The sequence below is a fragment of the Panthera leo genome, chromosome C1, assembly GCF_018350215.1.
Source record: "Panthera leo isolate Ple1 chromosome C1, P.leo_Ple1_pat1.1, whole genome shotgun sequence".
NCBI classification, from domain to species: Eukaryota; Metazoa; Chordata; class Mammalia; order Carnivora; family Felidae; genus Panthera; species Panthera leo.
The window spans coordinates 91,853,398-91,868,575 of NC_056686.1; the positions used below are offsets into that span (position 1 = coordinate 91,853,398).

The 15,178-nt window shown below is 36.4% G+C and overlaps 1 protein-coding gene across 2 annotated transcripts in view; it reads right to left on the reverse strand.

Moving 5' to 3' along the window:
- Positions 1–2,889: 2,889 nt before the first annotated feature.
- The window catches only part of LOC122227080 (calcium-binding mitochondrial carrier protein SCaMC-1-like), a 51,684-nt gene continuing 39,395 nt past the window's right edge, over positions 2,890–15,178 (reverse strand). For both annotated transcript variants that reach the window (XM_042951278.1, XM_042951279.1), the window contains exons 7-10: positions 9,983–10,090; positions 6,846–7,013; positions 4,401–4,551; positions 2,890–3,192 (exon numbers count right to left, since the gene is read on the reverse strand). In XM_042951278.1, the coding sequence (XP_042807212.1) occupies positions 3,014–3,192; positions 4,401–4,551; positions 6,846–7,013; positions 9,983–10,090 (606 nt within the window). In that variant the 3' untranslated portion in view covers positions 2,890–3,013. The remainder of the gene's footprint in view (positions 3,193–4,400; positions 4,552–6,845; positions 7,014–9,982; positions 10,091–15,178) is intronic.

Genomic DNA, 15,178 nt, shown 5'->3' on the forward strand with positions numbered 1-15,178 from the left:
TGGGTTGGAGATGGGCTAGAGGGGTGGTGGGTATTAAGGAGGGCACTTGTTATGATGAGCACTAGGTGTTGTACCTAAGTGATGAATCACTGAATTATTCTCCTGACACCAATATTGCACTGTATATTAACTAGAATTTAAATAAAAATTTGAAAAAAAGAAAATAAATAAATAAAATAAAATAAATTGTACATCGAAACTAGTATTAAACTGTATGTTAACTAACTGGAATTTAAATAAAAACTTTAAAAAATTTTTTAAGTTTCTGCACAGCAAAGGAAATCATCAACAAAAAGAAAAGACAACTTACGTAATGTGAAAAAATAATTGTAAACCATGTATCTGATAATGGACTAATATCCAAAACATATAAAGAGGTCATACAACTCAACAGAATAAAAAAAGTCCAATTAAAAAAGGGGCAGAAGATCTGAATAGACATTTTTCCAAAGAAGACATGCAGATGCCCAACAAGTATGTGAAAGATGCTCAACATCATTAATCATCAGGGAAATGTAAATCAAAACCACAATGAGATACCACCTCACACCTGTCAGAATGGCTAGTATCAAAAAGATAAGAGATAGCAAGTTTTGCTGAGGTTTGGAGAAAAGGGAACTATTATGCACTGTTAGTGGGACTGTAAATTGGTGTAACCTCTATGGAAAGTTCCTCAAAAAATTAAAAGTAGAACTGCCATATAATTTAGCAATTCCACTTCTGGCTATTTATCCAAATAAAACAAAAACACTAATTCAAAAAGATATATACTCCCCATGCTTATTGCAGCCTTATTTACAATATTCAAGATGTGGAAACAACCTAAGTGTATGGAAACAACAATCAGTGCATGAATGGATAAAAAAATTGTGGTATATATATAATGGAGTATTATTCAGCTGTAAAAGAGAATGAAATCTGGCTGTGACAACACTGATGGACCTCGAGGGCATTATGCTAAGTGTAATAAGTAAGACAAAGACCAATACTGTATGATCTCTCTTATGTGTGGAATTTAAAACACACATAAGCTTACAGATACAGAAAATAGATTGGGGGTTGCAAGAGGCAGGGTATGGGGGTGGGAGAAAGGGATGAACTGTTGTGTTCTATTTACATAAATTGAATAAAAATTTTAAAAAATAATCTCAACTTCCTGTTAGAATTAAGAGAACCTTTAAAAGTGTCCTGAAATAATTCCTGGCACATAGCAGGAACTTGATAAAATAAATTGTACTTTGACTTGTATACCTATTCTAAAGAAAAGCTTACTCAGAAGCCAGCATTTAATAATTATGGCTATGGGAAAAATCCTAATTGGTCTCACTGGCTCTATTATCTCCTCTTTCAATGGTTTCTTCTGTTGTCAAAGTTGCCTTCTTATACCAGAGCATGTCAGCATCACATATAATTCAAAGCTCTCCATGACCTGTCACCAACCTATAGCAGTAGCCTTATATTTCACTGTATCTTCCTATTCACCACACATTTCCAAATGACCAGGCTACTTGTGATTTCCCTAATGCTCCACAAACCCTCTCCCACAACCCCACCACCATTTCCATGTTACCACTCAAGCTATCTCATCGATTTGGAATGCTTTGTAAAAGTCTATCTACACAATTATCACCATTACTTGCTGTTCACACACCCTCCTGGACTTCAGATGAGATTTGCCTTCCTCCCCTCTGGTGATCTGTGGTTTTAGTTAGCTAAAGTTTCATAAGCCTCTCCTCTCTCCCACTCCTCAACCACTCTTCCTTGTTCACAAGCTCCTACCTCTTCGCACCTTAACTGGGATAGGTCTGAGTAAAACAGTCCTCTCTTTGTTCTCATTCTACATCAATCTTCTCATGATTTATTTGGTTTCCCAGGTACCCTGATACCAGGAGACTGTGCCCAAGAGAAGGAAAGTATTCTGGTCAGTGGAAAGTATAAAGTCCACACACACTAATACTTTTGCATTGTGATACCTCTAGATCTCGTGAGTAATTTTAATTAATCTATCACCAAGGAACTGATCACCTTGATGAAATTAATAAAGTCAAATTTTGGAATCAGCAAGGCCAGGTCTCCAAGCCTGGATCAGTCAGTCTAGTGAGGCAGTTCTTCATTTGAAGCTTGTTGTGGCCAACCGGCCCCTTGCCACACTCTCATTCAGTTTCAGCAGGGAACAGGATTCGTTGTTCCATAAAAGCAAGGAGAAGTATTCAGGATTTTCCAGGGTTGACTCAATCAACTCATAAGCTAAAATAAGAATTGCTTCAACAAGTATGAAATAATGGATCTAATCTTTAAAATTCTTCCTCTCAAATGTCTTTCAACCAGAAGGTAAAAAGAAAATTTGTCCAATGGCAACCGGTTCTCAATACTGACCTCCTTATAACAGCTGAAAATATCAAGAATAAAAATGAATGAAGAGTGTTTGTATTTACAAATAAAATAGCTGGAGAAGTAAGAAATATGTTGTTGTGTTATTATTATTCCATCTACCATCTGATAGAAGGAACTATGAAGGAATTAGGAAACCAATGTTCCATTTTGGCTTAAAAAAGAGAAATAAACCATGATCATTTGCTGCAACATTAATTCTAAATGCAGTGATTTTTGTTAAAGTGTATAAAATATTTTCAAGCTCAGATTTGCAAACAATTGTTTAAATAGAAAAAGGTTAACACAAGCTTCTACCAAATGTAGAACATATAAACATATAAATGTTAAAACCAAATACCATGGTATGTATACCTAAACCCAATAAAAACAAGTTTAAAGTTAGGATTCAATGGAGAGTAGTAGAAAACACAAATAGATTTCTGTGGATATTGAGGATTTTAAGTTATTAAAGAACTTTACCAAAATGATTATTTAATTTATAGATTTTATAATAAAAAAATGTTTTAACAATTATTTGGTATATGTTTCCTTTTAGAAAAGGACAGATTTCTCTTTACCACCCAGGTATTATCGTACAATTAAGTGATTTTGGTTATGACAATAATTTGACATTTCACTTTTAAATTAATCCCATATGTTGTGTCACTTTTTCATAAGCTGCACAGCTGATGATTACTGCAGGAAGCACCTTTATGATGTTTGGGGTGAGACCCCTGAAAAATCCCTTTTTTCCTTCATTGTTATGTATCTCTTGAATGAGGTGAATCATAGAAGTTGTTGTTCCTTTTTCCTCCAGTGCTATAAATTGAAAAAAAATCAGAGTAATTCAATATTTAGTCTTTATACATTAAGATAGTCCAATGATTAATGAGAATTTACAGAAGCTAAAATTACTCTAGAATTTACACAAGCTAAAATATAACTCTCTCCCTACCTCTAGAATAGTCTTGTGCTATCCAGTACAGTAGACCCCAGAAACGTGTGTCTATTTAAACTTAAATTAATTAAAATTAATTAAAACTAAAAATCCAGTTTCTTAGTTGCATTAGCAATATTTCAAGTGCCTGACTAGTGGCTTTCATACTGGACAACACAGAGATAAAATATTTCTATCACTGCAGAAAATTCTTTTGGGCAGCACTTGAATGTCTTTCATAAGGGACCTCAACAAAGCATTTGGAATTGGGTATGACACAGTTTGATAGGGCAATGGATGGGTGATTGGATGGATAAAGAGATTCCCCACCTGGATTGCAATCTAAATTAAATCTGAAAATCTTACCAACAAGAGGAGAAAACAAATGTCAAAGAATATCACTTGCCACATGACTCCTTAAATAATTTACTGAGGAATATAAAAATAGAATTAGATAAGGTTTCTTTTTCTTTTTGTAAAGTGATAAAGGTATTTTCTTAAAATCTAAATTGCTAACATTTCACTTGAGAGGAAAAAACCAGACAATCTCCCTTCCACCCAATCTCTCCTTGCTAAGGGGATTATAATGTAAATGCAATTCCACAAATGTATTAAGTTCCTGAGGCAGAATAAAACAATGATAGCAGAACTAGGGGAAAATTGCATGTTTGCATTGAGTAACTGTTGACTTAATTTGAAGAAAAAAATGTTTTCTATTGTTAGACACGGTACTTCCTAATTATAAACTCCTTAAGGAGATCACCGGTAACTAAAAGAAATGTGGGAAGTCCCAAACAGAACTTTGGAGAATAAATAAAATCTAAAATTGACAAAGTCTCTACAATAAAAGAATAAATTCAAGACATGTGCCTTAAAAATCAGAGTCTGCTTTTGATTTATCAATTCTTCAGTTTTTCTGCTTTTGAAATCAGAAACAATAAACAGGAGCAAAAAAGGCATTTTAATTTCTACTCATTTAAAACAACCTCATTTTTTAAAACTGTTTTTAACTTAGTTTTTATTATTACCTCATTAAAGTTATCTTAAATCACTTTTTAACTTATTACTCCATTAAAAAAAAAAAACTCACCTTGAACTTGCATGCGAGTTCTGACAAGGTTCAGAGGGAAGCTGGCTATTTGACCACAAGTGTGAGACAGTGCACTACATCCCAGCAAAATTATTATCCCAGGGTCTACAGAATTTGTTGCATAATGTTCTAGCCAATAATTCTTCAAAAGCTGACAGAGAAGAGAGTAGTAAATATCCTTTAACCATTATGCAAGACTAAGTAGAAAAAAGTGTGCTGCTTGCTCAATTTCAATAAACATACTGGGTAGCTTCTCTTCTATAATGTTTAAGTTCATTTATTTATTTTGAGATAGAGAGAGATCATGTGTGAGAGGGGAAGAAAGAGAGTGAGAGAGAGAGAATCCCAAGCAGGCTCCAAACTATCAGCATAGAGTCCCATGCAGGGGTAAAACTCACAAAACATGAGGTCATGACCTGAGCTGAAATCAAGAGTTAGACGCTTAAACAACGGAGCCACCCAGGAGCCCCTTGAGTGGCTTCTTGATTTGAGAATTACACTGAGCATTTTCACTTAAACCCTTCAGAAACTTGACAAGTCAATACTGTCATCTCCATTTTACAAATTGTATAAATGAAGAACTAATTCAGAGAAACTAAGTTATCAAGTCACAACGCTGATAAATGAGAGGCAACCTTAATCACTTGGTTTTAGTAACTGTTCTTTCCAAAGTCTTTACAAAAGATCGTTCCTACTCCTTGTATAGAGGAGGCTATCCCTACTGTCCTATCATGGACAGGGCATACTGATGTTTTCAAATAAATGTATTCACACAACCTCAGTTTGAGTTTTCCTATGTTCTGTGTCTCTCTGCATGTGTTTTGTTTATTTTGTTTGTTTTGTTTTGTCTAATTGCTTTGGTTTGTACTGACATTCAAAGACCCAAGCAAAATTCTGAAGATTCTCAGAGGGATTAACAGAATAATGTAGAGAAGACTGCATAATCCACTCTAGGCTAACAAAACCACATTTTCTGAACTTTTAAGAAAGATTCATTTTTCCAAATTTGCTTTTCCTTGAATAAAAGTTATTTTAAAATGGTGGGTTTTACTTTATTTTTTTTTTAATGTTTATTTATTTTTGAGAGAGACGGAGACAGAATGTGAGTGGGTTGGGGCAGAGAGGAAGGCACAGAATCTGAAGCAGGCTCCAGGCTCTGAGCTGTCAGCTCAGAGGCTGACGCAGGGCTTGAACTCACAAGCTGTGAGATCATGACCTGAGCTGAAGTCGGACGCTCAACTGACTGAGCCACACAGGTGCCCCTAAAAACAGTGGGTTTTAAATATCACTAAGTGCTTTTAGAACTGTTCATTTATTAAAGGATACAGCTTTACCATTATACTGAGGCAACTATTATGAAATGTATAATTTGATGCTTCTGACAAAAATACATTTCAAAATGTCTTTACTCAGTGCATTTATTAGTCATGCAACAATAAAAAGAGAAATATGCAATGTCAATCTGGCAAGAAAGCAAAAGATATTGAACTATAAAAATAAAAGAATGGAGGGAGCCCAACATAAACAGGAGCAATAAAGGCATTTTAATAAGACGCAAGACAACAAAGAAGAAAAGAAATACATGCTATTGTATTCAATACTTTAAGCTTCTATAAAAGGTATGTACATTTTTTTAATTGCTAAACAAAATTGGCTATCTTTTGTATGATGGTGGTACCACCTGCCAAAAATACCACTGGACCCATGGCTACAGAGCTGTCCTTCCTGCACTGAGAATGAATTGAAGTTCTGCTAGTCACTTACTCTCACCTGGTTCTTATGACCAAATGGTATATATTGTTAAGAGAGTCTATCTAAAACACATGTGTGGTCATAAAAATGAAATGATTGGTTGGAAGGGGAATAACCTGGAACCCTACCTGATCAGCAAGCACTACACTATTAGGATATTTGGCCTGTCTCCATGCTGTCTGCCCCCCCCCCCCGCTGCCCCCCCTGGAGCCCCCTATTACTCCTTCCCTCGATTCTCATTTTCATAATGGGGCAGTAACATCTCAGCTTTCTCAATTTTAACTGTACATCAGATTCTTCTAGAGAGTAAAAAACCTAAACCCTAGGCCTCCCCCCAGAATAGTTAAATCAGAAGATCTTAGATGTAGCCCAAGAATCTTATTTTTTAAAGAGGTGATTCTGATATGCATCTAGAGTTGAGAACCAATATTTTATCAGCATTTAGGTCTATAATTATTATCACTGAAACCAAATTAACAAAGAAATACCAAACAAAAAGTTATTATTAGAATACAAGACAACTAATATATAAAATGAAAAGCAAGCCAAATAAAAGCATTCAATTCAACCAAACTTCTATCAGAAGCTATTCCATGTAAAGTCATTTATAATCTGATTTTTAGAATGAAGACTATTATTATACCAAATTTTCAAATCTAACACATAATGTCATAGTAATGAGAATAAATTCACCTCATAAACAGCCAAATCTATGCCTGCATAAGGTAGAATACCTAGAAAGTTAGGAATATAACCTTTGAAAAAGGTTCTAACACCTTCTTGTTTCAGAAGCTTCTTGCCACAATCAATAATCCCAGAATACTGTCCAGTTTCACCAAGAATCATTCTGGTCTTTAGAACCTAAATGTGAATAATATTATAAAAATATATTATATTCACTCAACTCATCTAGAAATTCAATAAACTGTATTATATTACAATTTTTACTATCATAGAAATACAAAAAGAAAGCAATTTTAAATAATGATTTTAACCTCTCCCTAATTGACTATTTTTTTAATGTTTATTTATTTTTGATACAGAGAGACAGAGAGAGTGCATAAGTGGGGGAGGTGCAGAGAGACAGGGAGACAGAATCCCAAGCAGGCTCTGTGCTTATCTGCACAGAGCCCCATACAGGGTTTGAACTCATGAGTCATGAGATCATGACCTGAGCCAAAACCAAGAGTTGGATGTTTAACCAAATGAGCCACCCAGGTGCCCCGGCTATTTTTTTTAAATATTTATTTATTTACTTAAGAGAGGCAGGAAGGGCAGAGAGAGGGAGAGTGGAGAGAATCCCAAGTAGGTTCCATGCTGTCCACACTGTCTGCTCAGAAACCTCACAAACCATGAGATCACAAACCATGAGATCTCACAAACCATGAGATCATGACCAAATCTGAAATAGAGTCAGATGCTTAATGGACTGAGCAACCCAGCCACTCCCTCTCTAACTGACTTTTAATTATAAACAGTTGACACAGTACAGAGTTTTTAAAAATCATTTAAATAGGAAAATACAATTAATCACTGTGGTTTTGATGGATAACATCTGTCCAAACTTCTTTAATGTGCTGTAAGGTAACATATTCTAAAACAAACTCATTTGAGGTAACATTATTGCTTCAAAATAAAGCAACTGTAGACAAATTCCAAGTTTAACAAAAGTAAATGGTCATGTTAAAGTGAAGAACCAATATGGAAAAAAATTTTTTGTGTGTATATTTAAAATACATACTCTAAGAACTCTTGTAACAGTGAAGTGTATTAACTATAATTATTAGATATGACAGGCTCATTTTGTGCCCATAAAGTAATAACATAACAGGAGCTATGAGGGTAATAGTAGGCTTCAGTAGTCTGTCTGTGATCAACATTCCTATGCAGTTCTCCTTATAGAACATTTCTGTTTTCTTAAATTCCATTAATTTTTTTTTTTTAATTTTTTTTTCCAACTTTTTAAATTTATTTTTGGGACAGAGAGAGACAAAGCATGAACGGGGGAGGGGCAGAGAGAGAGGGAGACACAGAATCGGAAACCGGCTCCAGGCTCCGAGCCATCAGCCCAGAGCCTGACGCGGGGCTCGAACTCACGGACCGCGAGATCGTGACCTGCCTGAAGTCGGACGCTTAACCGACTGCGCCACCCAGGCGCCCCAAATTCCATTAATTTAATGTAAGGAGCTCCATATATACTTAGAGAAATGGCTCTCCAAAACAGCCAAGACAAAAAACAGCATAAACTTTTTCTTGATTGGGCAAATTGTGTTATCTTGTTGGAGCTGCCTCTGAGCCATGAGTTAGAAGGCTTTGCTTGAAGAAGTTCTCTGAAGGAGGCACACTTTGGATAATCCCATTCTTAAAACTCTCTGCCCTCTCCAGGGCAGTGAACTCTCCTTTCTTACCCAAGTAAATCTTTTCTGTCTGCTTCACTGGTAGGTTTTTTTCCCCACTCACTCCCTAAATTAAGGTCTTCTCCAAAGTTTTCTTCTCAGTGTAAAAAAAAAGTAAAGAAAAGAAAAGAAAAAAGCACCACACACTACTTTTTTCTAAGTAATCTCATGGTTTTAACTAGCACTTCTTTGCAGATGACACATCAAGACTTGAAATCTCTCAAGTCTCGGTATCACATTTGCAACTGCCCGCTGAAAATCATAACCTGGTTGTCCAACAAAAACTCAAATATGTGCAAACCTGAACTCATCATCTCTCACCACCTGGGCCACTTCTACCACTCTGAAACTCCATTAGAGGTGTAACTCAGATGTAACTCTCCTAAACACTTAAGCACAGAACCCGGACAGAGCTTCACCTTCTTCCTTTCCCTCTCTCCTTCCTGCCACATCTCGCACTGTCGGTTCTTGTGACAACTCTAAAAGGACTCAGTTTCCTCCAGTCAATGTCATACTCCAAGTCTTTACCATCACTCCCCAAATGATGGCAGTATCTTGTTTATCGTCATCTCACGTCTCTCTCACTCTAGAAAACTTTACCAAGATTATATTTCAGCTTCCAAAGTCTTAAATGGCTTATTTTTTAAGCCATTTTTTAAGAAATTAAAATTATATTTCTTACATTGCATTCAAGAGTCTTTCTGATCTGCCTCCAACCCATTATCCATGGTATTATCCAGTGTCCAGTCCAAACTAAAAATCTGCTCCTTTGCCTCCATTCCTTTAAGTCATTATTTCCACCTAAAATGCTCTTCCTCATTATCTCTAAATGTCCAAAATTTAAGCCAAACTCACATATTCTATTTATGTCTTTCATGAAATCACTAACTGGAAATCATTTCTCCCCCGCTAAATTTCCATAGTACTTTATATTGATCTCTCTTCTAGAATTCAAATTTTCTATTATGGATCATTGTTATTGATGTACATTTTTATCTCCTCTTCTAGACTGACCAAATGACCAAATCATGATTATTGATGCACATTTTTATCTCCTCTTATAGACTGACCAAAATGCCTCTCTGGCTTATCTCTGGATCTAGAAAAATGCCTTAAACTTAGTGACTATGCAATACAAATTTGACATGATTAATGATTAAGTGATTCTATCAATCAAGCAAGCAATCAATGAAATTTTTTTCTTCTTGATACATGTATGTATCTTCTTGATAGGTCTACAACACTACCTTGATCCTAAATAAACAAAAGAAAACATTTACTAGGTCCAACTAACACTCACTAGTGTGAGATTTAAATCCTGTAGCTAGAAAGCTGTTTATTGTACAAAATCCTGATCTGGGATTCATTTACTTTAAAAAGTTATAATTTGCACTGAAAACATTACTTTACTTACAGTTTTATAATAATACATACCTCCATGGGGTAAATACAGGTCTGGGCAGTTGCACCAGCCAATGAGCCAGATACAAATCTCTCAGTAATTCCTACTTTAGCATCATCAAAACTAAGCCATTTTTTATACTGTATAAATAAAAGCATTGAAATATATAATATTACTGAAATGGAATATATATATATATATATATATATATATATATATATATATATCTCCATATATTGTTTCTAAGTTTATAATGTTAATTAGTAATATAAAATTATTTGAAAAAGTATTCCAGACACCTAACATTAGCATCTAGAGAAATACTTGATTTTAATTTTTATGCAATTAGTTGTCTAAAATAATAAGTAAGACTTCTATTTGGCCTCCTTTTTCCTTTTTCTTCCCCACAGAATGAGTTAGCAACATTAAATCACGTAAGCATATTAATGAATGTACTATTTCATAAAGGGCATGCAAATGACAAAAAGGGACAGAAATTGCATCTGTTATCTCTTTTTAGCCCCATGTCTTAGATACGCAAGGTACTTAATATTGCTTGGTTACTGGATAATCAAGAACAGTAACTTAATGTGAGAGGCTCCTTTTGTTACAAGGAACAATGGTTTACTCTGGTTAGCTTAAACAGAAGGGAGGTTATTGCAATAACACATGTGGAAATAAGGAAAACAATAGCGTAAAGGTCAGGCTTCGCAGGAAGTAAAGTAAGTCAAGTTTCATGGAGACTGAAACTAAACTCATTTAGGATCCAAGACAGCCTTAGCAAACTGATTATCTTGTCACCTGTTAGGTAAGATGTCTTCCTGTTTGCTTTTCCTAGAGGTCTATCATCAATATAATTCAACTAACTCTGGTTCTCAAATCAGTAACTCCCCATCAGAAAGTGTGATTGATTCAGTGAAGGCAGAGACTGCTACATGTTCCCAGCACCTAGCACCCACCACCTTCTTCTTCCTTTTAGTAGCACAGCTGACTCAGTTGCCAACTACATTTCCCTCTTCTTTCTTGCAATTAGGTTGTGTGGCTAAGTGGCTAATTTTAGCCAAAGAGATATGAGGAGAAGCTGAGTGTGCAAACTCTGACATCTTCTTCAAGTTGCCTGTCCTGGACACCTCTTTCCTCCACCTCAGGAATGGCAAAGACGGAAGAAACCTCTGAAGCCAGGCATTGAAGATGGAAGAGATGTGCTGTTAGCCATGGACCACTTGCCTCTATCTCATTTAAGTTGTTGTGTTTTGGAATCTGTTTGTTAAAACAGCTTAGAATGAACCCCAACAAGAACGGAAATTGGTTACTAGATGTAGGGTACTACCATAACTAAAACCTAAAATCTGTGGCACTGGCTTTATTGTTAGGACACAGATATTACAGTCTAAGCAGATGATGATCTTTCTAATGCTTTGTGGAAATGCTTGATAAAGCGTCTGCTGTGATAATGTGGGAGGCAGATGGTGTGCTTTTTGAGCCTGAAGTTCTAGGAAAACTGATTGTAAAATCTCAGAATATTGGTCAGTGTTGCATGTTCCTTGCTGCTTTTGGCACAATCTATAAGATATGAGGTAATGTATCTCTCTGCTTTTCTGCTCTCCAAAGCCAGTTTGCAAGCAGAAATGGAAGGGAATGGAGCTCTGCTATGGGAGTTTTCTGAGCCTGGCTTTGTATTCAAGAATGGTGGGTTTCCAAGTTGGAAAGGCCACCTGCTTCTGTACCCCAAAAGAAGGAAATAAGATTGTCCTAAAGCACTTGCCTATCTGAAAAAAATCATATTACGGGCTCTGTCATTTGATTTCAGTTTATTGTTTCAGTTCACATCAACATAGCCTACTATAAAAATGAGAGAGAAGGGGAATGACTAAGCACAGGAGCTAGAAAATAAAATATCAGAGAAGAGATTTTTGGATGTGGTTATGCTATGTGGTATTGACTGGAAACAAACAAAGAAGAAGTCTAAGAAACTTCTGAAACAATTGTATACTAGAAAACCCATAGCAAAGCCTACAAGACCCTATGTTCCATTGATCTCTAAAGCAATTCTCAGGCCCCCAAATGTAAGCAGGCAGACACCTGGCCGTGGCAGACACTTCCAGAGCTCTGCATCACATTTGGACAGTTCTGTACAGACTCACAGACTCACTTCACTGACAGAACACCATCAAAAACAAAAGCCTTTCATCTCTCTGTTTTGCTGCCTCAGGGCCTTCTCTGAAGCTGTAGGAGACTGTCCAGCCCAGAAGTCTGGGGAAGTTAAAGTCATAAGAGCAATCCTCATATAGTATGGGATATAAACTGGCAGATAAATAGCTCAGCTCTCTTCTTTCAGGCAGATAATTCTGAGAACCATTCTGTATACTTCCTAGAAGTTCCCTCAGAATCAAGCCCCTACTTCCTGTAGCTGAAACCTCATTTATGTACCCTTATATTGGCTTTTCTTCCTTCCATGTCTCACTGTCCCTGCTTCTTCACAAATAAGCTAGCTGTACCCAGACTCTGTTTGAGGGGAGCGGGGGAACCCAAATTAAAACAGTTGGTATTACTTCAAAAGTGGCCCTATGCACCAATTGAAAGCCAGAAATTGTCAGAGTAGATCAAAAAAACAAGACCCAACTATATGTTATCTATAAGAAATCCACTTTAAATATAAAGACACATACAAATTAAATGTGAATGGAGAAAAATATACCATGCTGACACCAACCAAAAGAAAGTGGGGTAACTATATTAATTTCAGACAGACAAGACTTCAGACCAAGGAAAGTTACCAGGGATAAAGAAGGGCATTACATAATAATAAAGGGGTTAATTATCTAAGAAGACAAAACAATCTTTAACACGTATGTGCCTTACAACAGAGCATCAAACTACATGAGGCCAAAACTGATTGAAGTGCAAAGAGTAGTAGATGAATCCACTATCATAGCTGGAGATTTCAATATCCTTTATTAGAAATGGGCAGATCCAGCAAAAAAAAAAAAAAAAAAATCAGTAATGACATAACTGAACCAACACCACCATCAATCAACTGTATATAACTGACATCCAGATTGTTTCATCCAAGAATAGCAGAGTACACATTTTTCTCAAGCTCACATGGAACATTCACCAATAAAGACCACATTCTGGGCCATCACACACACCTTAACAAATTTAAAAGAATGGGGATGCCTGGATGGCTCAGTTGGTTAAGCATCCGGTTAAGCGTCCAACTTCGGCTTAGGTCATGATCTCACAGCTTCTGAGTTCAAGCCCCCATGGGTCTCTGTGCTGACAGCTCACAGCCTGGAGCCTGCTTCGGATTCTATGTCTTCCTCTCCCACCTGAGATCTGTCTCTCTCTCTCAAAACTAAATAAACATTAAAAACAAAAAGTTTAAAGAATGGAAAGCATACAATGGCTGCTCTGAGACCACAGTGGAATAAAGTTAGAAATCAGTAACAGAAAAACTATTTTTAAAATATCTACCAAATTTACCAAAATATGTGGAGATTTAAAAACACACTTCTAAATAACACACAAGCCGAAAAGGAAACCTCAGGAGGAATTTTAAAGTATTTTGAACCAAATGAAAATAAAAACACAATTTATCAAAAGGAGTCAGAAGCAGTACTAGAAGGAAATTTATAGCATTAAATACATATATTAAAAAAGAACAAAGACTAAAAATCAATAGTCTAAGTTTCCACCTTAGAAAACTAGAAAAAGAAGAGAAAATTAAATCCAAAGTAAGCAGAAGAAAATATGCAATAAGAATTAGAACAGAAAGCAATGAAATTGAAAATAGGAAATCAATAGAGAAAATTAATAAAATCAAAAGCTGGTTCTTTGAAAAGTGGTCCTAGAAAGTAGATGTAGAGAGTGGATCACTCACCAGTTACTGGACAATTATGGGATCTTGGTTGGTAAATGGGATGATGATAATCTATGGTAAGCTATGGCATTACAATTACTAAGATTCATAGTCATGGTGGGTTGGGATGAGATATTCATAGGCAGCAAAGCATTATATTATGCAGTTGCCCTGATACTTGAACAGCACGGGGAAAATTACAAGATTGTAGAGGTGGCTGACTCTAATTCACTGTCTTAGAAACTTTGTTTTTGGGGGTTTTTGTTTGTTTTTTCTTATTTTCTTTTTCCTTCCAAGATTTTATTTAAATTCAAGTTAGCTAACATATAGTGTGGTATTATTTTCAGGTGTAGAGTTTAGTGATTCATCATGTCTTAGATCCTTTTTTTTAAAATTATTTATTTTTAAGAGAGAGACAGAGACAGAGTGCGAGTGTGAGAGGGGCAGAGAGAGAGGGTGACACAGAATCCAGCACAGAGCCTGATACGGTGCTCAAACCCACAAACCATGAGATCATGACCTGAGCTGAAGTTGGACGCTTAACCGACTGAGCCACCCAGGCACCCCATGTCTTAGATACTTTGAAGGCAGATAATGTCAAGGTTAGATCAGCTGATTATCACCTTAAATCATATTATGAACACCATAAGGCCTTCATATAAGCATTTAAAGAGAGCCTCATGGATAACTACAAATCAGGCCCAGGATATAAATGTAAAGGTAACAGTTACTAAGGAAACCATGTAGAGTCTCAAAAGGTCTCCTATGGTAAAGTGAAGACCCTCGCTGGGGAGGAGTAAGACCCTGACACATGGGATGGGGACATTTGGATGTATATGCCTAGAAAATGTAGTCTCTAGCACCCTCCAATTTGGCAGAAAGTTGCCTCCTTCCTAATCCTAGAGCAGAGAAGCTTCTCTTTGTCCAGAGGCAATGTAAAGGCCTCAAAAAGGCAGATACCTAACAAGAGGATGTTTGCTTTTCCCACAATCTGTCCCACCTATGACTGCCTCTTACTGCCTCTCAACCAATAACTTATATAGGGTCAGTCCTCAGACAGCCCAAGGACCTGGCTACTATGGGCTGGAAGGAACCAAGGGAATGGTGTGAGAGTGGATCACAAGAGTACTGACCGGGGGTTATGAGAGGTGGGATGTAATGCTGGATAGAGAAGACTTTACTGATGTGGAACACTCTCTCATGACACAGGACTCCTAAAGCCGGTTGGAATATGCTACTGGGACTGCTCTTTAAAGCTTGGACACAACTACAGCTGGCAGCAAATGAGATAGAGATGTTAAAGTCTTGACAGATTGTTGAGGAAGGGGTCAGCAGACTCAGGAAGGTAGAAATATTACAATGAATT